The 27,985-nt window shown below is 36.1% G+C and overlaps 1 protein-coding gene across 2 annotated transcripts; it reads left to right on the top strand.

Moving 5' to 3' along the window:
• Positions 1-372: 372 nt before the first annotated feature.
• Positions 373-27,985, top strand: scml2 (Scm polycomb group protein like 2). 2 transcript variants are annotated; one of them, XM_077203666.1, is made up of 15 exons: positions 373-467; positions 3,856-3,934; positions 4,073-4,144; positions 4,251-4,321; positions 5,084-5,318; positions 6,014-6,102; positions 6,333-6,576; positions 19,170-19,468; positions 20,316-20,427; positions 20,718-20,921; positions 22,112-22,288; positions 22,981-23,106; positions 24,428-24,661; positions 26,258-26,421; positions 26,521-27,985. In XM_077203666.1, exons 2-15 carry the CDS (start codon positions 3,913-3,915, stop codon positions 26,641-26,643), a joined length of 2,172 nt encoding a protein of 723 aa, XP_077059781.1. In that variant the 5' UTR covers positions 373-467; positions 3,856-3,912; the 3' UTR covers positions 26,644-27,985. The 2 variants fall into 2 exon arrangements, with proteins under 2 accessions (XP_077059781.1, XP_077059780.1); XM_077203665.1 differs by having other exon boundaries at positions 378-467; positions 24,428-24,670.

Below are 27,985 nucleotides of genomic sequence, written 5' to 3'. Positions count from 1 at the left end.
AAGAATAATTATATGCAATGATATATGCTCCTTTGCTGTACAAGAATGCCCATTTAATTTACATCAAGTAGACTACCTCATAAATTTCATTTTTATAGTTAAATTATGTTTATTTGTAACCACAATGAATATTAAACACCTCATATGATATTCCTCATAAAGGCCTATAGTTTTTTTTTCCATTAATTAATCTGTAAGCAACATATACACTTAAATGTTATTCTATTTTTGGGATGTCACTCGAGTTCAGTTCAAACCGGATTTAGCGAGAAAACGTGGATTTATAAAGGAATATTGGGAGTTTGAAATTCCGATTCACCCATACAAGATGATCTGTGTTTCTTCGATGTTCCATTGATATTATCTCAAGGCGCAGATGCTGCTGGACATGCGCGGATCCGCGAAACATGGCGGCCTAGTTCCAATGGAAAGTAAAGCAGATCAGCAGCATTGTCCGACCTTACACGGTGAGCGAACAGCAGTGGCACATTTTTCATATCTATTATACTGAATTAATTGTGCTGCAGTGTATTGTGCATCTATTCGCTCGTTTAGTATCTCATGGTCACTGATGCGGAAGCTGAATGCATGTTTACATGGGATGATGTTATGTGCGCGCGCGCTGTGTTTTCTTGCGTCTGTTATTCCCTGACCTAAAACAGCAGCTTGCTGCCTCTCTCTAATTGGCACACTGGTGTTGAGTGAATACGAAAAGCTATTTACACTGCATCAAAAAGTACGCCAGATACATGTGTGTTATGTATTACATGCATACATTTGCCTTTAAAAAAGCAAAAACAATAATGTTATTTAACAATCTGCATGTTTATGACACTGGCATCTGTTCCACCCATGACAGAAGGGCAATTCACTGTTTATGTGACACTCATTGTTTCAGGGTTTTTGTCAGTTATTTTGTCTCAGTAAAAGTTATCAAAATAAGTAGTTTTTTTTTTCAGCACACTTAATGCTAATATTTAATTCAATTGTCAATGCATCATTCATATGTGTGTGTGTGTGTGTGTCATGCTTGGAAATGAATTCTGGCATGAAAACATAGAAAACAACATGAAAATGAATACATAAAAACATGTATATTGACATTTTCTTAATCTCACTCATCTGTGAAATCAAAATATTCATATTCACCCCCTGCTTTGAAGCAGCCATGTCTAAAGAGAATGCTTCCTGTCTGAGAGAGAGAGAGAGAGAGAGAGAGAGAGAGAGAGAGAGAGACCACAAAATGTAGACATCATCTGTTAATGGGAGGTGTTGGAATCCTTTTCATGTGCTGCTGCAGACTCCCACAAATGTACACTGGCTATTGACCTTTTTACGGCGGTTTGGAATCTTTATGACGAGTCTCTGAATGGGATTCACAGCTTAAGACAGAAGAATGAGGAGGAGAAGAGGGGGGGAGATAGAGAGAGAGAGAGAGAGAGAGGGAGAGAGGTTGTCTTCTATCCAGACAGAAGTGGCTGGTATAGTTTCAGTGCAGAAACATTGGCGTGACTTTGAAAGGATATATCTTTCTTTCCCCACGAGTCAGACTTGTTTTCAGGATTCTCTTTGGGGTTTTTTGGTTTCAGCATCATCTGGAGGTGTTTGCTCAATCTTTTCGCTGGATAAGAAAGTAAGAAACAAGGCAGAAATACCTGTTTTTATTGCATGTGTCTTAAAAAAAAACTCTTTAAAATATACCTTGTAATTCCAATATGCCCACATTACATTTATATATTTTATTTTAAAGGTCCTGATTTAATATTTCAATGCAGTGTTGGGTGTAATGCATTACTAAGTAAATGATTACTGTAATTTAATTACTTTTCCCTTGAAAAAGAAAAGTAACCTATTACTCTTAATTATTCTGAAATTTAATTACAGTTACTTCTGAGTTGCATAATACTGTTTGTAATATTTTATATACAACAATAGTGCATTTAACATCAAAATTTAAATACTTTGGTCAGTTCAAGAATAATTTATGCAATTTTACAGTATTTAATTGACAGAATTAAAAGAGCAGTTTTATGTCTATTACTGTTCAACTTGTCGATGTTGATATGGGATTTAGAAAGTACTAGTAATAAGTATCTAATTACACTGTTAAAGATGTAATTAGTAGCTAGTAATTGATAACTTTTTTAGACTAACTTACCCAACACTGTTTAGTTGGACCTTAATAACCACCTGGTGCTTCTAAATTCATATTTGTGTATAAAATAAAACCTAAAACTTAAAAACACTTAATTGTTTATACAAATTAGAGTAGATTGAAGGCTGTAGTATTATATTTGTTAATAGCATTTCACTTTTTTACAAACTTGGCTCCACGCACCTGAAGAAAAAGGATTTTTTTGTCAAATTTGAGTGCAACAATCTCTTATAGTCTGATGAAGGGATTAAAATGGAAAATTGCTTTGTTTTAGTCTTTATTTGTTTTTTTTATTTAGCTATGTTGAATGTCCACTAGGAATAAAAGGGAAGTCCTTCATCCCACTGTCAGTTTGCACGGGACGTCAGCTGCAGCCAATTTCCCCCAAACTGAAATGTGACTTATCACTTGCTGAGAGAGCCGAGGCTTTGATCAGCGGGCGCTGGGTCCCTCAGAAGCTCAGTAACTTATTATGATGTCAAATAGAAGAAAAGCTTTTCTTTGTCGAGTGCTTTGATTCTCTAAAGGTATTTGTGATTTAGTGATAATCTTTTCTCTCTCTTTTTTTTGTGCACAGTACAATGTTGGTGGAATAAATTGCACTCAGATGCCAGTAGGGAGTATAAAGTATAATCCCTGTCTTCCGTAATGCTGTAATATGGTTTCCCGGAAGAGTTCATGAACTCTGGGCCAAAGCTGAACCAGCTGATAAAAGAGAAGACTATTATTTACAGACAAAATGATCTCACTAAAACTGATTTGAATATAAGGTGAGATTTTTTTTGCTCACCAGTGCTGCATTTATTTGATCAAAATATAATAAAACCATAATATTACGCAATTATTACAATTTAAAATAATTTTAAAATGTAATTGGTTTCAGTGAATTCCAAAGCTGAATTTTCAGCATCATTACTCCAGTCTCCAGTGTCACATGATCCTTCAGAAATCATTCTGATATTCTGATTTGCTGCTCAATGTTAAAAACAGTTGTCCTGCCTAATATTTTTGTGGAAACTGATTCTTAGTGTAGAAAGTTCAAAAGAACAGCATTTATTTGACATTTTAGCAGTGATTAAAAATCATTATCATCTTTTTAAATATCCTTACATGTATTTTATAAATCAATTTAATGCATCCTAAAAGTAATAATAATAAAAGTATTAATTTCTTTCTCAAAAAAAATATCTTACTGATCTAACTATAGTTTCTTCCTAGAGATATGGAGATCCCAGTGAGGCTGCATGTACGAACTGTAGAACTTTACCCACTTTCAGTGGTTGAAAACTAAATTTTCAAACACCTGATACTTCTTGTAATTAAAGAAGAACAAAAAAAGAAAGAAAGAACAGAATTTATAATAGACCTACCAATCTCTCTGTAAAAATAAAGTAATGATGCATCTTTCAAGTAATTTTCTTCCCCTTGTAATTTGGCTTTAAATCTTAGGTGAAAACTGTCCTTTTGACCCCGCTCATCAAAATAGTGGATTACTCAATACATATTCATCCATGGCTTTTCATATTTTGTCTTTCCTTACTATTTATTTGTCTTTCTTTAGAAAAAAATATTAACAAAATTAAAATTTTGAGCTGGGTCTCTCTGGTTGAGTTGACAAGGAATGACCGTCTGTATGATCAGTATTGCTATTAATAATCTATAATAAATTCTTTCTTTCTTTCTTTCTTTCTTTCTTTCAGTTGGCTGTTTAGGATCTGTCCAGTTTCTGTCCGCTTCATGTGGTTCTCCAGGTCACCATGGGCAAAACCCATCACAAAGGTCAAAACTGCTACTACATCCCATTTTGACATTTCAATTAAACCGTCAACATTTTTTGTTAGTCCCTTTTCATAATGAAGTAACTTATTTGTTATTATTCTCTAGTTTTGTGACTGACTATGTCTTTTTAATTTATAGACAAAAAATACAGTAATAAGGAGAAATCGGGGAGGAATAATGAGGATTCACTCCCTTCACAAAAGCTCACTGGTAGATCCTTCTCTTTCTATATTAACAAGTAAAAAAACAAAACATGTACTGTTTAGTTCATCTCAAACTTCCTGATGTACATTTCTCTCCCCTGCTCTTTCATCAGAGCCGTTCAGCTGGGAAATGTACTTGAGAGAGACTTCAGCCTGTCCTGCTTCCCCCAGCTGTTTCAGACAGGTAAGTCTCTCAGTGATGCTGCTATTCTCACTAAATAAAGGCTAATCCATGGATGATTGCTGCTTATTAATTTGTTATAAGCGATATATTTGATATTATGAAACTCCAGTCCTTACCAGATTAATGAGTCTTGATACCAGAGTTATGTGTCTTTTAAATTCCAATTCAATTTCTGAATTTCATTTGAGAAGACAATGAAGAATTTGAATTTAATCTGAATTGAATTTAAATGAATTAAAACTAAAGAAGTGAAATTAAAATAGAATGAAGTGAATGTGTTGATTTTAATGATACATATATTAGTTCAATAATAAAGTTTGTAAGTTGTATTTTTACACTACCGTTCAGAAGTTTAGGGCCAGTAAGAGTTTTTCAAAGAAATTATTACTTTTATTAAGGATGCATTACATCATTTAAAAGTGACTGAAGGAAAATTTCTGAAGGATCATGTGACACTGATTGACCCCTATATATATATGTGTGTGTGTGTGTGTGTGTGTGTTATATATATATATATATTATATAAACAAAAACTTTTATGTTAGATGCGATTAATCGATTTGATAGCACTAATGTATATATATATATATATATATATATATACACACACTCACACACACCAAAACGCCAAATCAGCATACTAGAATGATTTCTGAATGATCATGTGACACTAACAGATCCCTATATGCCATTATTCATATATTATTCACAGTATTTCATTAACATTTCATGGTAATGTTTTCTCTCTCTCTCTCTCTCCAGTCCAGAATCCCTCCCAGTAATGATTTTAAAGTGGGAATGAAAGTGGAGGCTTGTGACCCGAGGAATTCCACCTCCGTGTGCATCGCCACAGTGATGGGGTCAATGGGCGTGCGTCTGCGGCTCAGACTGGATGGCAGTGACAACACCAATGACTTCTGGCGATTGGTTGACTCCTCTGACATTCAACCTATCGGCACATGCGAGAAGAGTGGCGACATGTTGCAGCCACCACTGGGTAAATTCTGCACTGGTGCATTCTGGGATATAAAACAGGAAAATAAGATGCACTAGAGAAAAATCAACCATTGTTTTCCAATGTAAACACAAACTAAAATATTTGTGTTCAGAATATTAGTGTAAAGGTTCAGTAAAATAAAGTTTAGGTCTGAATAAGTTGGTTTTGAGATCAAATTGTTGCCAATGTCACACTTTAGATTAGGATCCAATTCTCACTAATATCTATTAACTACCGCTTTTGCCTCAATAAACTCCTAATTACTGCCTATTAAATTTAGTAAGGTTGTTGAATTTAGGGATTAAGGGAAGTATAATATGGTCATATAGAATAAGGCATAAATATTTGCTTTATAAGTATTAATAAATAACCAATATCCTAGTAATATGCATGCTAATAAGCAACTAGTTAAATAGTGAGAATTGGACCCTCAACTAAAGTGTTACCGCTGTTAAATTAAAGTTTTTTGTGTAAAACAAAAATCCCATATGATGGTCCTTTGGATAGTTATATCATTGTTATAATGTCATGTTTAAGAAAAAAATTGTTGTGTTGATAAGAATCTAGTCGTTTTTTCTTCTTTAAATAAAGCACAATAGTGATTTGAAAGTGAACTTGTTGCCGTGCATACTTATGGCAATATGCTTCTTTTCCATTCTGTTCATAATCTATTGCCTGTTTATACCCATTTTCAGGATTCAGAATGAACGCTTCTTCATGGCCCATGTTCCTATTAAAAACACTAAGTGGGGCAGACATTGCTCCAGTCTCAGCCTTCAAAAAGGTAATTGCTTCAAATTCCAAACCATGTTAAGTTAACAAGCTTCCTATGAATAAAGCTGTGAAAGAAACAGAAAGTGGATAGTTTTTCTTCCACGACACAAATTTGAATAAATGATGTAACAAATCTTTCAACTGTTTAGAGCTCAGCATAAACATTGCTTTTGTTATACTGTACTGTATTTTGAAATAAAATTTTGCTTCTGGATGATGTGTTTCCTTTGAATGCCTCAGGAGCCATCCAAACCAACTCAAAACTACTTCAAACCTGGTATGAAACTGGAGGCAGTGGACCGGAAAAATCCCTACCTCATCTGTCCCGCTACCATTGGAGAGGTGAGAGGTGACAAGATATTCGTCATGTTTGATGGCTGGAGAGGAGCGTTCGATTACTGGTGCCTGTATGACTCCAGGGACATCTTCCCTGTGGGCTGGTGTCAACTGACCAACCACAGTCTGCAACCTCCTGGCAACTGCTGTGAGTACAGTCTCTGACCACTAGGGGTCACTACAGGGGGTTTTCCAGTGTGTACAGAGAAACGTCATTACCTCATGTTGTTTGAATTGGGAGATGTATTGGAGTCACCGTGACTTGATCAATCAAGAGACTAGAGAAATCACCTTTTTTACTCTATGAAATATTTAGTGTTTTCAAGTTCAAGTGAACAGTGACTTTTTAACTGGTCCAGTTTCTTGCCGATGAAAATGTTTATTATATAGCCTACATGATTTTGAAATTTGAAAACAAGTTTTACAAGGTGAAATTGTTTAATTTAATGACTTAATAATTGTTTACATGTTTTTTTAAAGATTTCTTTGTATCGTAAGATTTTTTTTTTTGCGGGAATCTTTCCTGAGGAGACTGAGGAGTACTATTATTTTAATAGATAATTGATGTCAAATGTATGAGAACTCAGAATTCATAAGAGATAGCCTATGCTATAGTTTTTGGCTACAGTTTATGAATTTTAAGAACTATAACTTTAACGACAGTGATAAAGATATTGTTCTAAATAATGTTCTAAATATAAAACAATAGTAGAGTTCACACCACAACTGTACCGATAACTGCACAGAGAAACAATTTCGAATAACTTTCAGTAAAAACTTAAACTTTTTATTCATCGATGAAGCCTGAAAAAGTATCACAGGTTCCAAAAAAAATATTAAGCAGCACAACTGTTTCCACCATTGATAATAACTGAGTATCAAATCAGCATATTAGAATGATTTCTGAAGGATCATGTGACACTGAAGACTGGAGTAATGATGCTGAAAATTCAGCTTTGCATCACAGAAGTAAATTATATTTTAAAGTCTATTAAAATAGACAACCATTATTTTAAATTGTAATAATATTTCACAGTATCCCTGTTTTTCTGTATTTTTGATCAAATAAATTCAGGCTTGATTTGCATAAAACTTTTGACGGGTATTGTACAGAATGTACATATGTATGCATATATCTATATCTATCTATCTATCTATCTATCTATTTATCTATCTATCTATCATATATATATATATATATATATATATATATATATTGTGAGCAACATGCAGACACCTTATTCTTCTTGACAGCAACTTTTACTGAACATGCAAACTTTGCTGGGCTACACTATTTCTGATATTTCTGAACTATATCATTTCCTGATGTGTCGTAAATCTGGATGTGATGGTTTATCACTGTCTGTTGGTGCTGTTGAAATGTTTAACATGTGCTTAAGCAGTTTGTGTGGCTCTGGCAGGATAATGGATGTGAAGTGAATGAAAATTGACTTCTTGATGGATGTTGGTAGTTACGTGTCTATCAGTTCTTCCTCCTCTGAATACTTTCGAGGCATGTTTACTGCTCTCTTCCTGCTTTTACCAGAGCGGACACGACCAGACTGAAAGGATATTGGGTGTTGGGAGAAGTTTCCCATTTATCCCAGTCAGACACAAGGTTCTTTGAGTATGAAGTAGAGCGGCACAATTCTGGAGAAATTGAGAATCTGTGCTCCTTTTTTCCCCCGTTCTTGTACAAAAGCTATTGTTTCACATACTCCCTGATGCACTGAATTGAGAAATTGTGTGAGATAGCCAGTGATTTTGGAAAATACATAGAGTTTGAAATAGTTTATGGCATTATAATATTTATTGGATTGTTTTGTTTTAAAGGCATTTTAGAATATTTCTTCATTGAAATAAATAAGTGATTTTGTCTTTGTGACTCAATAGTTAGAATTTTCTCACAACCATCAGAACTGGAACTGTTGTATATTATATTGACAGACTGATTACAATTCACAACCCAAGGTTTACTGAAAATGCTTGGATCAATCCATGACTCAGCTGTAGTTTATAGTTTGAAGAGTTATAGTTAAAAGAGCTTTATTCAACAAAAGACTCCTGCTTTCAAATTGCTCCTCTTTGACACCACCAGAAAATTCTGAACTGAATTCTACACAGGTTTTAGGGTTTCATGTTCTTTTGGAGAGATACAAATGATGTAGAATTAAAAGAACAGCCATATATGATGTTTCAATTATGTGGTTTTTATTATACCACCATACCATATTATTTATAATATAAATTTGGTTAGACCATAGGCTCATTGTTAAATGAGTGGTTAAAATAAATTCTGATGAATGATATTTTAGTGAGCTTTGAATGGAGGAATGAAAGCATGAACTGCGAGTTTATATTTTCCTTTGTGTGTGATTTGTCTTCATTTGCCTTGCATAGTAGTTTTAACTGATCATTAGTGAATACCACCTTTCTAATGAGCACTGAAAAAAACGTGTCTGTTGACGTTTGAAGGATGGCTTATTTTTTTCTGTATTTCTAGTTTTTCTTGCTGGGTTTTACCTCGGGCGCAGAGCACATTGTGTGTGCGCACATGTGCATATATTAATAATGTAGCAAAGAACAACTGTAATAAGTGCTTAGTGCAATGGAAAGGCAAGCTTTGGACACAAGACAAAGGTTTAGCTTTTGGTTCGGATCTTTTGCAGTCAGTTACAAATAAATGAAGCATTTACTTTTTAAATTAAAATTGTTTCAACTTAATTACTCCTAGAAAAAAGGTTCTCAGTTGTCCTGTAATCTGAGAAGATGTTGGAATAACTGGAGTGGGCTGGTTTGTGTTAGAAAACGTTTTCTGAGAGTTTGTTTTGATACAAGTCATCAGTTCAATTTATGTATTGATGTACTATTATGAAAGAGCTAGAAGATTCAGCCTCTGGCTATGCCACATAGGAAGCATTTATAACATTGTTTAAGAGAAAATGGAAGAAAAATGGTCTGTCACATCTTATCCTTTTCCCATCTCAGATGAGAATTTGATACAATATTGATTAAAAAAAAACCTTCTCCACTGAGTTTGGTGTTTTTCGAACATCTTTGACTTGAGTTATTCATTTAAAGAACAACAATCAGCCTGCCTACAGATGTGCAGAATGAATTTGAATGACTTTTTAATATGAATTTAATCATTCTTTTATTCCTGACATACCTTAAATTGTTTAATTATATTGTTTCCTTTGTAATGAATTAGGAAATATTTGACTGTTTTTTAATGCTTTTTTTCAGAGCCTTAAACAACAATCCATTATGATTAGATGGCATCCTCTGCCTAAATCATCTTCTTCACGGCTCATTTTAAGTTATTTTTAGAGGTGTTTATTAGCACTAGATATGTATTCACCTTTGCTCCTGTTCTCACACCTAAAGTGAGGTTTTTTAATAAGTGCTGGTGCTTTCACACATCTCGCACACTTGTATAGCTTAATGCATTTAAAATAAATGTGTGAGACAAAGCAGACAAATCCAATTTGGCTCTATAGGCCTGTTTGTGTATTTGTAATTATCTAATAATCCTTCTGAATGGGGTTTGGGATTACGACTGGTACCAGATTGAGGTTTGGGTACCAGACTATACCCGCCGGGCCTCTAAGAAAGCACATAAACACTTCCAGCAGGAGCATCATTCATCCTCTCTGGACCCGTGTGCTCTGAATCTGATGTTCATTAACCCTTTACCCCCTTCAGCCCTAAAAGCCTGGGAGGAGGCCTTTGAAATGGCAGGAGACTGATTAGTATGGGATGTTGAATGTAAATGTGATAGTTTGTCAACAAGTTTGTTAACAACAACCCTATTGTGTGCCAGATTTATATAAATACCATTTTGAAAAACTTCACAGTGATGTGCAATGTTTTTATGTTTTTTTTTTTTTTGGACATATGTTTTAAAAATAAATCCTCATAATTATTATAATAAGTAGTTGAAGTAGTAAAAGTAATAATAATAACAATAAAAGTAATTATTATTTATAATAATCATTTATTATTTATAGTCTAAAAAAGTCTAAATCTTAAAGAAAAATACTACTAATATTAATTGTTATTATTATTAATAATAATATTTAGTTACATTTAGATGTTACGTTTACAAAAAATACTTTAAAATAATAGTTATTAGTATTAAGAATATATTTTTATAAATGTTAAATCAACATTATATTAATAATTTGAATAATAATGATAATAATAAAAGTAATTATTATTTATGAATTTTACATCAAAAATGTAGACTTAATCTTAAAATAAATTATATTGATATTTAATGATATTTTGTATTTAATAAAATACAAGTAAGCTCTTCTTTAATTAAATGTTTCATTGTATTTTAATAATAATGTAATTTGGCGCCCATTTGAGGACTGTCAACACTGGCTGATAACATGAATAACCCGCTCCTCCTCCTCCACACCTCCTCCTCCTCCTCCTCTTCCTCCTCCTCCACTCCTCGTCCCCGCCTCCATATTAATCAGATATTGCCCGATCAGGGCTCCACCGGCACGGGCTTTGTCATGCGCTTCTGCCGCTGTCGTTCAAACCGGGTGCGAAAGTGAGCTCGAGCTCCGGTTGTTATATTGCTTTAAAACAAGACTTTCTTAACCAAGGGAAAGATTTACACCGGATTCGTTGGCGCAGAACGCGGATATAGTTGAAAGTTGGCGTTTTGGTGAGTTTCTTTGGCGTATTCCGAGGCTTTTGTCTCTGATGTCTGTTGCTTTGTTTTAGTGGCTTGTGCATTTAGGTCACACGAGTTTAATTCGAGTGTGTTTTTTCAAAGGTTTCTTTCCTGTTGCGTTCAGTTAGTCTCTTCCTCCTGTAGTGGACTAACACTGCACTTTTATTTCTCTATTTGTGAAAAGCATTCATTGAGCTAAAGAACTGTGGTAAGCCGTTTTTATATTTATTGCGTTAAACCAACCAGTATCTTTCTTTATTTTACTAGTATTTATATTTTACAAGTAATTCAACAGTGACTAGTGTATTTTTCAAAATCATTAGTAACTATTCATTAGGTACTTATTCCTGTAGTAATTAGTATTCAATCAATCCTTAATATTCTTTTAATGCTAGTACTACTTGCAACTTGCATTTTTTGCAGTATGAGTATATGCAGTGACTTAGTGTTGATTAGTCCGAATAGCTACTACACGGTTCAGGAAAATCTTACTTAATAGATACCAGCAACAATTGGAATACATGCTAGTCTGAAATGATTATCTGAACCTCGGATCACTATGGAATTGTTGAAAAAAATCAATAGTTAGTTGTCAATATACCAGCAAGGGAATAAGTTTCATCATGCAGTAAATAATTCAACATTTATACGCATCTTTTCAACTGGTCACTAATAATTAAGTACTAAGATGCTAGTTACTCTTGAACTACTTACTAGTATTAAAAAAGTAGGCTACTAGTAACATAAAATGGATAAGTTTAAATGATAAAATGGCTTGCCACAAAAAGAGTCCTTAAACCCCTTTTAAGAAAAAAGATTTGGTCAATCATAAGGTGATCCATTGACCGTTTCTGTCGATTTCTGTTTTGTGCTATGCTGAATTTACTTGTTTGTTTTAGCATGATAATAGATATGCATCAGGTAGATTTATTCAATATCCAATAAGCTATAACTTCCAGCAGAATGGAAAAAAATCCTTCTGACTTGTAGAATTACAATGGAAAAGCTCAGATGTTTTTTTGTACAGAATCTGCACAAATATTTTGAAGCGCGGTAGCTGTTTTGACTTCAGCTCTTTAACAGATTGGATTGTTTCATTAAGTTGCCTGGGGCTCAGGGAACCCTATATCCCCTTTTACCATTCACACAGACACATACACTCACTCTTTTTCGGTGTTACTCCCCCACAACATGTGGTTCTAGTTCCCGCTGAGCTGAAGCCGCCGTCACCCGTAGACAGATTGCCCGGGCGTTCGGGTCTGGTGTGGGGCGAAATGTAAATATTGAGGAAGAGATGGAGTAATTACACTGGTTTTACCCGAACACATTTGTTCCACATCAGTCGCAACCTCTCCCGTGACCAGACGCCCAGAAGGGTGTGTGTCTGTGGACTGGGAGTCAACTTGGAGGTCACTGGGTCATGCGGCAGCAGACCATAGAGAGGTCATTTGTGTGATCAGCTGGTTCGCTTCATTTTTAAATGCATGGAACGATTAGTGGGTAAAGTTTCTTTTTACATTGTCCCTGACCGTGCTTTTGAAAGTGGTTGCGTCTGTTTTGCATGCCCATTGTGCATAACTGCGCTTAATAAGCTAGATTCCTCACGTGCCTACTTATATTCATAGGATTTTTGAATAAGAATCGCACACTTCCCGACCTTCGAATGAAAGAAAACACTTGTCTATTCCTCGCACGCATTCTCTCGTCTCCTCATTAAACGTCTGCATGGCTCCGGCTTGGTTTCCCTCTCGAGGCCCAGGAGAGCAGCTGCACGTAGGACTCTGTGAAAGCTCCCAGATGTACTTAGCAAAGCCGGCTTCTGCTGACCGCCCGTCAGCCGCCCTGTAATAGGAGAAGTTTATCTGATCTTAGAGATGGCCTATACAGAAGCTATAATAGGGGGATTTGGTGGCGTTGGTCTAAAGGAGGTGTGTATGAGTCGGGGGATTTCACTCCGATGTTGTTTGGCACTATAAAAGCGTCGACCTGTGCTATTTTACACCTCCTTTGATGAATTTGTGTATGCTGAACTGCAGATATTCATTGTGGGTTTTTGAGGAGACAGAAAAAGAATTTGCAGACATTAACGTTATTTGGTTTCCAAGGCAAGTAAATTTTTTATTATTTATTATTATTATTTTTTAAATTATTTTATTATTTATTATTATTTTTTAAGAACAGATTTTTTATTATTATTTTGTCTTTGTTCAGTGCATTTGATATAGGGTGCTTCAAATGATAACCATAATGTTCTCTTTTAAATGAGACTATAAAGTAGGAACTGCATTTTGAACCAGCTACAAAATGAATAATACATTAACTTGCCAGCTCAGAAATATTCATAGAAAATAGTTTGTTGCTCTATGCAAGATAAACTTGACTTGAAATAAAATGCAAAGATGCAGTTCTAGCTGTGAACTCCTTCCATAGCCCTTACATACTCATCACATCTTGTCCCACAACGTGATATCTGAAAACGCACTCATCCAGGTGGGCCAGGGGGTTATTCTTTCTCCCTATAATGAGGATTACCTGTTGGCCACAGAAAAGAGGTCTTTTGACCAGAAAGCCAGTGGGGGAAGGCCCACAAAACAATAGGGCCTCCTGTGCGGCACAATGGACAGCTGAAACTGTCTCTCCTCACTCCGTCTTAAAGAGGATCTCTAGACAACTCAATTTTTGTGCTCCCCGTATTTAAACAGCCACTTTCAGGGCTGTAATGTGATGCTTCTAATATGCAAAATTGTCTCTGAGGAAGAGAAAGAGATTTCAGCCGTACGAAGCAGCGGTCAAATTCAAAAGGAGAAGATCAAAGTTTGTAGCTCGCCTCATTCAAACTGCAAAAGAAGTGACTTCTTTTTTTATTCATATATTTAATTATTTAATATTTATTCTGTGTTTGTGTTTGGCGGGGGAGGGTTGTCTTATTTGTGACCCTGGACCATGGGCGTAATTTCCTATGGGGACAGGGGGGACATGTCCCGTTTGTGTCCCCCCCCCCCACTTTCAAATTCGTTTGTTATGATTTTAAACCGCACGCCGTCATCGCAACGGAGGAGCAGGACCGAGCCTGTGTCGACGCGCGTGTCCACGTCCAGGAACTTCGCATCCACTCTAAAAATAGCTCACTGAAAGTTCTAATGAGCAGGAATAACGTTAGCGGTTGCGGCGCAACGCCAGAAACAACAACAGGTGACTTTAATGTCATCATGGTTGTAAAGAAAGAAAGGAGATGTGAATTGGTTGATTCAGTAAATTTGCTCAGGTCAGGATAATCATATTTTCTGTCTAACGTTACACCTGTTGATGTTAGCCTTACGTTGACTGAGGCGAGCTACACTGCTGCTTAATAACTTCAGGCTGTGTTAGCTAAATATATTAATGTAGAAAATTCTGTGTAGCTTACTAAAAAATAAACATTCTGTAGGCCTACCATGAAAACGAGTCCACTTTAAACCGCTGCATTTTCTGTCGGCAACGAAGTAGTCAAGACAGAACCTAAAAATAACCAGTGTTGTGCAAGTTACTTCCAAACTGTAATACATTATATATTACTTGTTACTGGTATTTAAAAGTAATTCATTACCTTACAATATTACTGTCTCAGAATTGTAATGCGTTACATTACTCCTGTATTACTTTTGAGTTACTTTCACCAAAATAACTATACAGAAGTAGAACTTAACATTCTAAAATGACTAGGGCTGTAACTATATGCGATATGAAACCGAAATCGCGACACTCAGATCCACGAACCTGCAGAATCGCGACACACCAACTCCCAGCGTTATCCATACCGTCCAGATCCAATGCTACCACATCTTTAAATTAGCCTACTATTAGCCTAGTATTATTTGAAGTTAACTTAACATTATAAAATATGTAGACCTACACCACAAAGCTAGTTGAGGATAAATTATTTAAAATTTGGGAATTCCAGCGTTATGGACATGACATTTGCAGACTTGCAGTCAAAACTTATATATAAATTCTCAGAAAATGCATTAATACCAAAATATTGAAACGTCTGTTTATCCATAGGCTCCTCCCAGAAAGGAGTCCAGACATTAGAAAAATATCAGTCTACACATGCGTTTTATATTTAATATTAGGGAAATCGACAGTCATGTGTGACAAAAAAAAAATCTTTAACTTTTAGGAGGCAACGATTTTTTTTGTTGTAGGCCTAATTCTGTAAATTACACTGCGCAAATCTAATGAAGAAGGGTTGGCTCTCCACAGGACATAAAATATTCATTTTAATTTATTTTTCGTGTTCGCATTTATGAGGAAAAAATGTTAGAGACGTGACAGTTCTCCGTTACGGACGCGACCGCTCTGAAGCGGCACTAACAAGACTGCTTTAAAACTTTCACAGACACCTTACACAGAAGACACGAAGCCTTTCTTTAAAGTGAATTTCGTTTTGTATTAATTGTACGGACCTGAAAAATAGGCTATATCTATATTGAAATGTCTACTTGTAAACAGAACAATTCAAAACGAAAGAAAACAGACTGCTCTCTGCTTATGAAATGAAATGTGCATTTCTCTCTGGTGCATTCACTAGCTTACTGCGAAGATCACGAGTCAGCATCGTCAACTTCATCTTGACTCTATTAATAAACAATCAACATGTCTCCTTGCTATATTTGACATATGCATAATCATTGCTTTTGCCGGTTCTTTGTGACAGCTTTTAGGTGCTTTATCGGCAGCGCCGCCGCCCTTACATGAACGCGTCACCACCGCATCAAAAACATGATTGCGTGATGAAAACATGAAAAATACCACATAAACATAGCCTAACTGTTTAGAAAGAAAACACAGAACGAATAGCCTAATGCGCATACGTCCATCTCGCGAATGTAGTCTTCTTCATGCCATCTTCACCATTAGTCGCTTTTCCTCTGGCCAGCGCGAGCACAGAGGCCGAAATCATACCTCACGGCACTCCTGTAAAAAATAAATCGCTAAACAAATATATCAGACGCTGCCATTTAGTCTTTAATTACAGACTTGGACACCACACGCGGCTATTGACTGACCACGAACAGGTAATTTAGCCTACTTGCATCTTTCATTCGTTAGTGTCTGGCGTTCTTGCTGTTTTTTTTTTTTTTTTACAATTAAAACTAAAAGTCTGTTGTAACGCAAGCCTTACCGAACATGTACCGAGTAAAATATTACTGAAAATTGATTAGTAATGCCTTACACTACTGCGTTACAGCAAAACGTAATATGTTACTGTAATGCATTACTTTTGTAACGCGTTACTCCCAACACTGAAAATAACACACACACATTTATGCCAAAATGTCCGTTTTGTCGAGTATCCCACAAGAACAGTCTTAAATTAGTTAAATAGAATCTTAAATGGAAGTAAAGAGTTGTGAGAGAATGAGACGTGTGAGATCCTGTCAGCAGCGGCAGATCTTAAAGTGACCGCAGCCACTCATTCTCTCTGTCAGTAAAGTTAACCAAAGAACAAAAGGAAAAGAGAAAATTACTAACTGGTCTTGACTAAAGAACGGATTAATCAAATAAAATATTTTAAATTATAATTTATGCCGTTTTATAAACTTTCTGAAATGTCTGTATATTTCATACATGTTAGACAACTGGCACAGCTGTTAGACAGAAAGTCAACATAATATGACATCTATTATGGGTTTATGTGAGGTTTGTTTTAAGTTCACTTTTTTCACTATTTTTTGAAGCCTAATAAAATGAAGCCTAATTTCATCGAGACATTATTCTGTCTTTATGTTGTTTCTACATTACAGTGGAAATTGAGTCTCACATTATTTACATTTTATTTACACACAAAACATTAATAGCTAACATTTTTTACCTTATAAAATTATTCTCTTAAGTCTTGGCGATCGGCCCCTATTAAACAATAAAGACATCTTTTTCTTATATACATAGATAGCCTACTATTATTTTTGGCAGAATTTATCATTATAATCAAATGATTTCCTGGATTTTGCATCACCATTGTCCCTAAATGTCTGTAAATGCAGGAAATGGGATTCAAATCGAGAATATTTTCCCCCACTTTGTGTCCCCCCCACTTCTCAAACCAAAGTTACACCTTTGCCCTCGACCACAAAACCAGTCACATTGGTGATTTATACATAATATGAAAGCTGAATAAATAAGCTTTCCATTGATGAGTGGTTTGTTAGGATAGGACAACATTTGGCCGAGATACAACTATTTGAAAATCTGGAATCTGAGGATGCAAAAAAAAAATCAAAACATTGAGAAAATCGCTAGAGGTGCACCGATCGATCGGCTGGTGACCGGAATCGGCCGATTTTCACGTGACCGGCGACCGGCCGGTCAGTCTGACATATTCCGGTTTTTTTTTGCCGGTCAAATGCACTCGGGTGCTGCATGATTAATATCACGCAACATCAGCATCACACGTGCACACGGAATGCACATGTAGGAAACCTTGTGAATTATGGCCGTTTCACACCGCAAGCGTGAGCAACGCGGGGGGGTTTTTTCCCGCCGTGCATGTTAATCAATGATTGCATTCACACCAAGAGCAAGAGCAGGAGCGTCGCGTGAACAGCAGTGAAGTGGGGTTTCAGTGCAGAGTCTATTTTTGATCCGCTGCTCGCGCTCAAATAAAGTGATTGTTTAGCCTGGCTGGACATGTGGCAGACGAGAGAAGAACTGTTTGCGAAATAAAACTTGCCATTGATGTACAAGTGATTGCAATAGGCCTGTGTGTGTGTGTGTTTTGAGAAACATCTTTATACTGCAAGGCTATATTTATTTTATTTTTATTTGCTATTTATATAATATTTTATTGCCATTAACTGTTTTCATGCAGAAGTTTAGTTTCCTAAACAAGTAAATATCACTTTTATTTTTTTAGTTGAATATATAGAAAAGAAAATGGTTCTTCCATACCATAACACTGCACTCAGATATGTGTGGATTTCCCACACCAGGAGTAATAATTTATATAGTTCTCTTTTATTTAATTTGTTCAAAAAATGTTCTATGTTCTATGTAAAATGTTCTATTAAAGAAAAGATAGAAAATAAATGTGTTTGCTGTAAAGTGGTTAGAAAAAATGAAATCGGCTAAAATCGGTATCGGCAGCCCGAACTCATGAAAAATCGGAAATCGTAATCGGCCAACAAAATTGTAATCGGTGCATCTCTAAAAATCGCCTTAACTTCTCCATTTATGTTCGCGATTGTGCTGCATTCACTCTCAAAAATAAATGTTTTATATATTTACGGTAGGAACTTTACAAAATATCCTCATGGAACATGATCTTTACTTAATATCCTAATGATTTTTGGCATAAAAGAAAAATCGATAATTTTGACCCGTACAATGTATTTTGGCTATTGCCACAAATATACCCGTTGCGACATGCGACTGGTTTTGTGATCCAGGGTCACATTTATTTATTCATTGCATATTGTGATAGTCAATGGGATGATGCTTTGTGAGACACAGATGAGTGAAATTATTGCAGTAATAGCAAATAATTTCATGTTGATTGTCAGTATAAATCATCTCATTTAACTTGCGAATATTGCACATGTGGCAATAGGGTTCAATGAAATATAATGTAAAACATTGGTCATTGTCATCTTGTGGGTTCTACTATATTGTAGTAAACATGATGCTTGTGATGAATAACCAGTTGATTTTAGTAGGATGAAACCATAACCATGTTAAAAATGCTTTCTCTTACAAAAAAGTACTATGGTGGGTCTGTGGTACAGTGATGGTATTGTAGTACTTCAATATAAACCAAAGTACAGTATGACCATATTCATAATATGATGCATAGTATTTTACATTATATTCAATGCACTTTCATGGATTTTTTTATAATGCCCAAAATGCTGTAATACCATTGAATGTAATCATCAAATTAATCGTTTTTTAAAAAGCAGTTAAGGTATAATAAGATTCATATTATTAATTAGCATAATATTTGATTTTAACATTTTTGTAATTGTATAGTATTATAACCTCTATTACCCCCCCCCCCCCCCCCCCACCTTTAGTCAATCTCCTGAAGACTCCTATTTCAGCATTGGGCCAGTCCAGTCATTCTTGGCGCCCAATGCAGTCCCCGTACCGCCTGCCGCACCCTCTGCCCCCTCTGCCAGTGCGTAAGGGGGTACGAGGGAGGAGACCTAAGAGCCAGACCATCGCAATGCTGAAAGAAGCCGCCGAGGCTGCAGCAGCCGCAGCCGCCACGTCACAGAACGGCCAAACGCACTCCAACACAGTCAAGAGTCCCATGAGCTCACAGCTCACACCCAAACCATATAAGAAGAGGGGACCCAAACCCGGCAGCAAGGTACAACTGCTTTTTTGTGGTCGTAAATAGGTTTAACTGGGGATTGGATATTTATTTAGATGATATTTTCAGTTAAATTCTTAAAGGGATTGTCCACCCAGAGATGAAAATTGTCATTAATAAGTGTTTGTGTGTATATGTATGTATGTATGTATATATATATATATATATATATATATATATATATAAAATGCTGAAATAAAATACAATATAAATACTAGATGATTAAAAAAACTTAAATGAAAATTAGAAATGCAACCAAGTGAAAAATTACCGATACTAAAACTGAAAGAGGAATAAATTAAAGGTAAATAATTTTTTATATATATTTAAAAAAAAGAAGCACATAGCAATGAAAACTGAAAATAGAAAAGTAAAAGCTCGTTTAAAATATTAAAAAATGCTATAATATATAAATAATACTAAAATAACGGTTAACTTTCACTCAAACCTTTATGATTTTCGTTTTTGTGAGGAACACAAAATGAGATATTTTGATTGAATCTGATGTCATTGGTAGCCAACACAATGGGATTTTATTGGTATTAAAAAATGAAGGGGAAAAAATACAAGAATTGCCCTGGTTACTGATCATTAAGCAGCTTTTGTTTGATTTGAGGGTGGGTCGTATGTCATGAGTGATTATCTAAATGAAACACTTCTTCTCTAATCCTTCCCCATGAACGGTACATTAAACACGCTGGATTCACTATCATGATAAGGCTTTTGTAGCCTTCTGCCATTGTTTTGAGATTTAGAAGGTGGGCAAACAATAGTGGGGTTGTTTTGTGAAGGTGTATTGTTTTTGTTTTTTTTATCTCTCGCTCTCTTTCTTCCGCCTTTACAGAGGAAACCAAAGGTTCCTCATTCACTTTCAAGCCCCACGTTGTCTTCCTCAGTGTCAGATGGGAGACTGTCTAGTCTACAGACAACAAGAGACTCAGGAGTCTTGTCCACAGGTAAGCTTTTATCTTACTGCATTTCAATACAGCCAAATGTACTCTAAAAGAAAATCTAAGTTGTGGTCATGTATGAATTTATTTACAAAATTAAAACAATATTTTGGCTTGAAGCAAACCTCATAAACAAGCACTGAAACTTCACACAGGAATGTGGTTCATCAGGTTGAAGTAACATCTTAAGTGCATCTTAATTTTCTACCAGGCATGGGCCATGCACTCCTCAATATTCTGATGCTTTTACATTGTGTTGTTCGCTTCACCTGACCATCCATACTCGCCTCTTCTAGTTTGCGTGTACGTGAATAAACACGGAGATTCGGGGCCGCACCTGGACCGTAAGCTGTTGTTGCAGCTGCCCGATCATTTCGGGCCGGGCCCTGTGAACACGGTTCTCCAGCACTCGGTCCAAGCCTGCGTGGATTGTGCATTTCAGCCCAAAGCTCTGTTCGGCTTCCTGCAGTCTCAGTCTGATGGCGGGGAAATCATCAGAGGTTAGTTTGGATCTGCTTTAGAGTTTGTGTGATCTGCGTTTCATTTAAGGGGGGATTCATTGATTAGGAGAACTTGGCTGCCTGCAAGAAAAATGCTTTAAAAAAAAATGCTTTAGAAATCATACTAGTATTTAAGAATGCATTATAATAGCTTAACTTCTTATCTTGTTAATGACAAAAAGTTAATATTGTCTAATATTTTTATTAACTAATATTTTTATTTACTAATATTTACGAGTAATAAAAGTTAAAATTTACCATATATATATATATATATATATATATATATATATATATATATATATATATAATTCATTGTAAATAACACACACATACCCACATGTGTGTCACACCATATTTTTCTTTTATTTACATTAAATATTTTAAATTTGGAATTGATTTATTGCTAGGTAACTCTAGGGTTTAGGTTTAGTCTAATATTTTCTCTGAAATATCACAATATAAAATATCCACATCAACACATTATATTACTGAAATCTACTCGACGTGGCCATGACATGTGATGCATGTTTTAACAAAGATGAAACAGTTTGAAGTTCATTTTTTAACCTGGGGTAGTCAAATGTGCCCCAACTGGAAGAGTCATCCACAATCAAATGTGTTTTGAGAGCTGAATGACATATTGATGTAAGACTTAATCTCTGTTTGAATTTGTATAGTTGAGTGTTGTTTTAAGACTGTCAACGTGTGTGTGCTTTACAATAAAGAAACAAGCAAAAGCATGGGTGTGTGATTGACCTGAAAAGAGAAGTAAGTGTGTGTGTACGTGCACAGCTGAGGTCATCAGACTTCGAGTAATAAGGGATGACATCTGTGTGTAACCTGGTTTGGATCATTTGATTGGGGTGTCCCTAGGGGAAGTGTGTATGTGTGTGCGTGTCTATATTTGTGAATGTGTGCAGGGGGTGGGGCCCACGCTAGGACTGTAGGGCCATCTGCTGCGACGGCATGGCCCCTTAATCGGCGCCCATTTAGCCAGATCACCCCCCCCCCCCCACAGACACACACACACCCCCCGCATTTGGAGGGTTGGGACTCGATTTTTGGTTTTTTTATAGCACAAGTGATGTATTCATGAGAAGCATCCTATATTCTACATGCTTTCTGTGTGACATGTTTAAGAGTTCTACGGTGTTTTTTAATTATGCAACATATCTACTTTCAATCAGTTCGCTCTGAAGGAGGAATCCACTACGTCAAGCTCCCCACTGCCTCCAGTGCTTCGTTCGTTCTGCGCTTTCTGGAAACTCTGTGTCACCATCTGCAGTGTGATAACCTGTTCAGCAGCCAGCCGTTCAGTCCACTAACCACAAACACACACACACCGTATGAAAGGAGCAAATCAGGTATGTGTGCGTGTTATTGTTAACTGAACTAAAAACTATGCAGAAATCTAATGAATGAAAAGCTTAGCGCCCCTATTATGCTATTTTAGACATTCCTAATTTTGTTTTGGAGGACTCCTACAATAGGTTTACATGCATCCAAGGTCAAAAAACACCTTTTTCATAACATACATTGCAGCATCACCTCTTCTCACAGTGTCTGAAACTGTTTCGATCAAGGGTTCAGTCTCTCTAAACCCCTCCTTTCCGAGAGCTTCCTCTGCTCTGACTGGTCAAATGTCCCAGGCTGTTGTGATTGGTCTACCGCTTACAGCATGCGAAACCAGACCCCCATTACCATATTTGAATTTGTAAGAATGGCGTTGGTTTTGCCATATGAATTCCAGTCCTCATCCTTTGGAAGTGCATGCAAAGTGTTTTCGCAGCATAGAAAGCAGTGTCTTCTCAACGTCTCGATACCACAAACCAAACTCTGAGGCCTCAGGGAGACGTTGTTCATGGGCAGCCAATGAAGACCATAGGCTGGCATTATGCAAATTCATTTCAGAATCGATTCTTTCTTTTAGGAGACTTTATTTTCTGTGCTCTTTGAAACTTTTTTGATGTATTAATTTGACTAAATCTAGCTTGTGATTTTTGAATCCTGTGTACTTCCAGAAGTGATCTATATCTGCACTTTTCCTCTGTTGCAGTGAAAGAGGAGACATCAGAAGCTTTGTCCGTAGCGCGAGGTACCAGACGTTTCAACCGTGATTCAGCGGCCTACACAGCTGCCCTGTCACCCAAACTACAGAGAACAGAAGCTCTGCCCTCAGACGGTATGATCCGTTCAGCTGTTCTGAGTGTTTTTGCTTGTTGGTATCTGTGAGTGAATGATACCGATTGAGTGTTTATGCCACACTAGCTGCAGCAAGTCCTGGCCAGTTCTGATTGGTTGAACTTAAAGTTAATGGAGGACTGGGTTTTCTTTAGTTGGAGTTAAACGCATCTGTTCATTTTCTTATCAACCGCACAAAATAAAACAATTAATAATGCAGACAGACTCCTAATTAAATCGTCTACATTGTAACTAATTAAGTGTCTGATTTTCATTAGGGTGAGAAAAACCTGCCAGTTTGGGTTATTTTTACTGCTGTGGGTGATTTATATTTGCCAGATGTGTGTGTTGTGTGTTCTGCTCTCATTAAATGTCTCGTAAATGAAGCTCATTGCCACATATTGAAGGTACAGTTAATTTTTAATAAAATTGCTAGTAGTGTTCGCACGTGTGTTTGAGGACAATCATAAATTATGAGATGTGTTGCAACTTGTTGCGTCAGTTGAGAAAATAGAAACTGTGTTTTTATTCATGCAGAACACAGGAATCCTGTACTACATTTATTTTGGTTAGTTTGTGTTTGTTAAATACTGTAGGTTTGTAGACTTAGAGTCTCGAGTGTGCAAGGTTAACCTTCTATAACCCTGTAATTGTGACACAACTAGTCATTGTTTATTATGACTACTTTCCACATTTTAATGTCAGAAAAACTATGAAATGGGAGTATAGGATTTATGTATTGACCGAAAATGTTATATTTCAGCTTTATGAGAGCGGTGACAAGTAGCCACAGCTTCATTAAGTACATCCTGAGATGCTTTTTAAATGGTATATTCATCCATTCAATTATGTAAAAGAGCATGAGGAACAAATTTATTGTTCAAACCTTTGTAGCAAACTACCCTTGAGTATTTGTATATTGGGTATATATAAATATATAAATAATTTAATTTAGCAAGGATGCATTAAATTGGGCCTTTTTTACATTATTACAACATGTTTCTATTATGAATAAATGCAGTTCTTTTGAACTTTCTATTCATCAAAGAATCCTGAAAAAATTGCTTTACGGCATATTAGAATGATTTCTGAAGGATTATGTGATTTCTGAAGGATTATGTGACACTGTAGACTAGAGTAATGATGCTAACAATATTCAAACTGTGTGTTTGACCAAATAAATGCACCTGTAGTGGGCAGTATTTTTATTAACGACCCCAAACTTTTGAACTGTAGTCTATACATGTGTTTATTTCAAACCATATGTTGCCAAATAATTACCTCAGGTATTAATGAAAACTTTTCACTCTTCTTTGTGACAGAAACCATTGCCCATGCAGAAAATGGTGCCACTACAGACCAGCAGTTCTCAGAAGAGTCAATGGACTCGGCCTCCAATTCTGTGGCCCCCCGGCCCCCTGCCCTACGCACCCCGTCTGAGTATCACCCCCCGGCCGGAAGCAGCCCGCACTACCCCTCTCACCCCCCACCCCTCCGCAGACTCTCCTCCAACCCCTCGGAGCTGGGGCCCGCACGCACACACAGACGAGTGGAAGGTAGGCTATGTAAGAACGCTTCGTTTAAACACCTTCACACACGCACTATTAATAACATGTAAATGACCAGACTTGTTAATGCTTATTTATTTATTCTAAACAGCCCTCGTGCACTCAGATTTATAGGTAACACTTTGTACTCACTGTTTCATAATATTAAAAAAAAAAAAATTAGAATTCTAAACAGATCATTATGCACATTCAGAAACTACTGATCTGTATATAAGCATTGTTTTTTGATGATTTATTAATGATAGTTGTTAAAGACTTTTATTTTAATTTTAAATAGACCTAGTGCACTCAGATCTATAGGTAACACTTTGTAATAACTTTTATTTATAATATTAAAGTTGGCATGAAACGGAAGTTGCGAAAGTCTTTCATTCCCTGTATGTGAGTAAAAACGAGTCAACGACTTCTTGAACAAGGAAAAATGTTGAGAGGGACTTGATTTTGCCCATCAGGAATTGATTGGATGGTTGTGGTTTGCTATTGCTGTGATCTCATGTGATTGACAGCTTATCCCGCCCTCATGCCAGTAAACGCATCATCAGAGAAGAAAAGAGATGTCTTGCAGGAGGGAGAGGAAGCTATAATAATAATGTGCACAGATAAATAATTTTTGACAAACTGCAATTTTCCATAAAAAATAAGAATTGTCAATTTTGATATCATGGTGACATTTATATTAACAGATAATTTCAGAAATGTCAAGAAACTTTAAACTACTGATCTGTATATACGCTTGCATGTTTTTGATGATTTATTGATGATAAAGTTGAGTTGAATGATTGAAAGTCTTTAGGGGTTTTGAGCTGTTCGTGTCTGTGCTTGTTGACATTAGTCTTGTGTTTGAGCCCTAAAAGTAGAACCGCCTCATTGTTCAGCGCCCTCAGAATGCTTTCAGACTGGCAGCTTGGCTTACGCGATCACCGCTGCTCTTCGGAGACTTGGATCTATTTCTATCGTGGGATAAACTCCCATATCAGTTCCGCACAGAGTGCTTGTGTGAGGACCAGATGTATTTTCTTTAATCAAATGTCAAATGGCACAATAGGCTTTGATATGGATTAAAGCCTGTTAGCGGCTCGGGGGGCCATATTTATTTAAATTGCATCTCAGAGTATGAGCAATGTTTGGGGTTCAGTTTTATTTTCCATATTAAAGCGGCTGAGAGCAAAACCGTCAAGCAGGCACTGATTCTAGACCAGCCCTCATTGAGGGAGGCATAATGTTCAGTTTCCCAAAAAATGTGTTGGTCCATTTGTTTTTTACCTCTAGCATATCATATTTTCAGTCGTGGAGTATATTTGAAGCTATCATACTATTCGTATTGTTTCTTCTGTATGTGAATAATATTGTCATAATACACCATTTCTTCAGTTTTGTTATAAACATCATTAGTTCATGTTGAAGTATTAATTCAGATATTAACATGATTATTCATGTACCCTTATTATAAAGCGTTACCCATTTTGTCATTCGTATGTTTTTTGGTGCCCCTAGTGGTGATTATCAACAAAAAAAATCCATATGTGCAAATAAAAACCTTATTGTAGGTGCCCTATTTATTTATATATTATATTTATTTGCTAGCTGCTAGCTCAACCACTGGTCCTGATCATCAAGCAGCAGAGAAGGATTCCTCCAGAACGTCCAATAAGTGTCCATCATCATGGAGTATAGAGGAAGTGATGCAATTTGTACGCAATGCTGATCCACAGGCGCTGGGCCCACATGCAGAGCTCTTCAGGAAACATGTAAGATATGATTTCCTTGACTTCTTTCATATGTTTTGTACTACTTGCAAGTTTTATATTATATAGTTGATGTTCCAATGGACTGATTGTTTTCCACAGGAGATTGATGGCAAGGCCTTGATGCTTTTACGGAGTGACATGATCATGAAGTACATGGGGCTGAAACTGGGTCCTGCTCTCAAACTTTGCCATCACATTGAGAGACTCAAACTGGTGAAATAGTGGCTGGAACCTTCTGAGCAAAAACACAGACGATCCACTAGAGGGCAACAGAGGAAAACACAGGTCCACTTAATTTCAGAGGCGACACCAGAGCCTTCAGTCAAGATTCATGGATATTTATTACCCGTGACATGGGTGGTCAAAGGTCCAACCTGCTGACCTATTTCACCTGTTCTGATTCCCGGTGGTTTAAACATTGGGGGAAAAAACTGACCTGCCAAATATTTCCTTTTTTTGTGGCAAAAATGAACCACCAGATTGACTTTTCAAAACTGCCTAACTTTGTGCAACCAAGGATATTCACAATGGGTCTCATCTAGAAACAAATTCAGTGTAGAACTGCAGCTACAGATTTCAGTACCTCAGTGATATGATGCTCTGCGTTTACAGACAATGGTGGAGAAAGCTGAATCCCAAAGGATTTCACTGTGTTCATGTGTCGTGTCCGGTACTGTCTACACGCACATACAAATGTTCGCTTTCCACTGTATTTTACTCTTGTTTACGTCTGGAGATGTATTTGACTTTATGCTTTGGGCATTGAATATGAAGGGTTTTGGTGCCGGTGAATCAAATTTCATTGTTCACTATTTGGCGTAGTGACATTTTCATTTTTTTTTTCTTTACATTTGAATTGGATTACACATTGAATTATATTTCAAAATGTACTACTGTTTCATAAAGTAACAGAAAAAAAATAAAAAATATTTTTTAAGTGATATAAACCAAAAATGGTTTTGCTATGGTCTATAAAAGCGCACCAATTTTTAAAGCACAAACTTTTAGTTGTGACTGTAACTGAAGATGTCTACTATTACTCTTTAACTCAAGACAATTAATTACTCAGGACACTTGTACAATACATTTTCATTTATTCATATTTTGTTGTCATGATGTTTTTTTTTTCCCTCTAAAAAAACTGACTACGGTATATTAATGTCCATACCAGCACTTCAGGTGACACCCATGAAGGTGGACATTTGTCACATGGTCCTGAAATGTAGAGGTTTATCTGCATGGAGAATGATGTTCCAGAAACGTATGTGGTTCTGTTTGTGTGTACATCATACAAATGTGTATTTAGTTCAGTTTTCTATCATTTAGTGCATTTTTTTTATTTAATAGGTAGAAACTGTTGCTTTTGAGCGCATTGTGTCTGTTTATATAATGGATTTTGTGACTTTGGGGGATGGAGCCTTTTTGTTTTGATATTATATACATACATTTTTAGCTCCTTTTAGATACACTGTATTTACTTTGCTCTTATACTCAGGTTGAAATATTTTGTATTTACTTATTTGAACACTTTTCTACCATTTGAATAAATAATTGCATTTATAAA

The sequence above is a fragment of the Siphateles boraxobius genome, unplaced genomic scaffold, assembly GCF_051911475.1.
Source record: "Siphateles boraxobius isolate OS27281-9 unplaced genomic scaffold, OSU_SipBor_1 5, whole genome shotgun sequence".
NCBI classification, from domain to species: domain Eukaryota; kingdom Metazoa; phylum Chordata; class Actinopteri; order Cypriniformes; family Leuciscidae; genus Siphateles; species Siphateles boraxobius.
The sequence above is the reverse complement of the archived record's forward strand: the minus strand, read 5'-3'. Positions and strand labels throughout refer to the sequence as shown.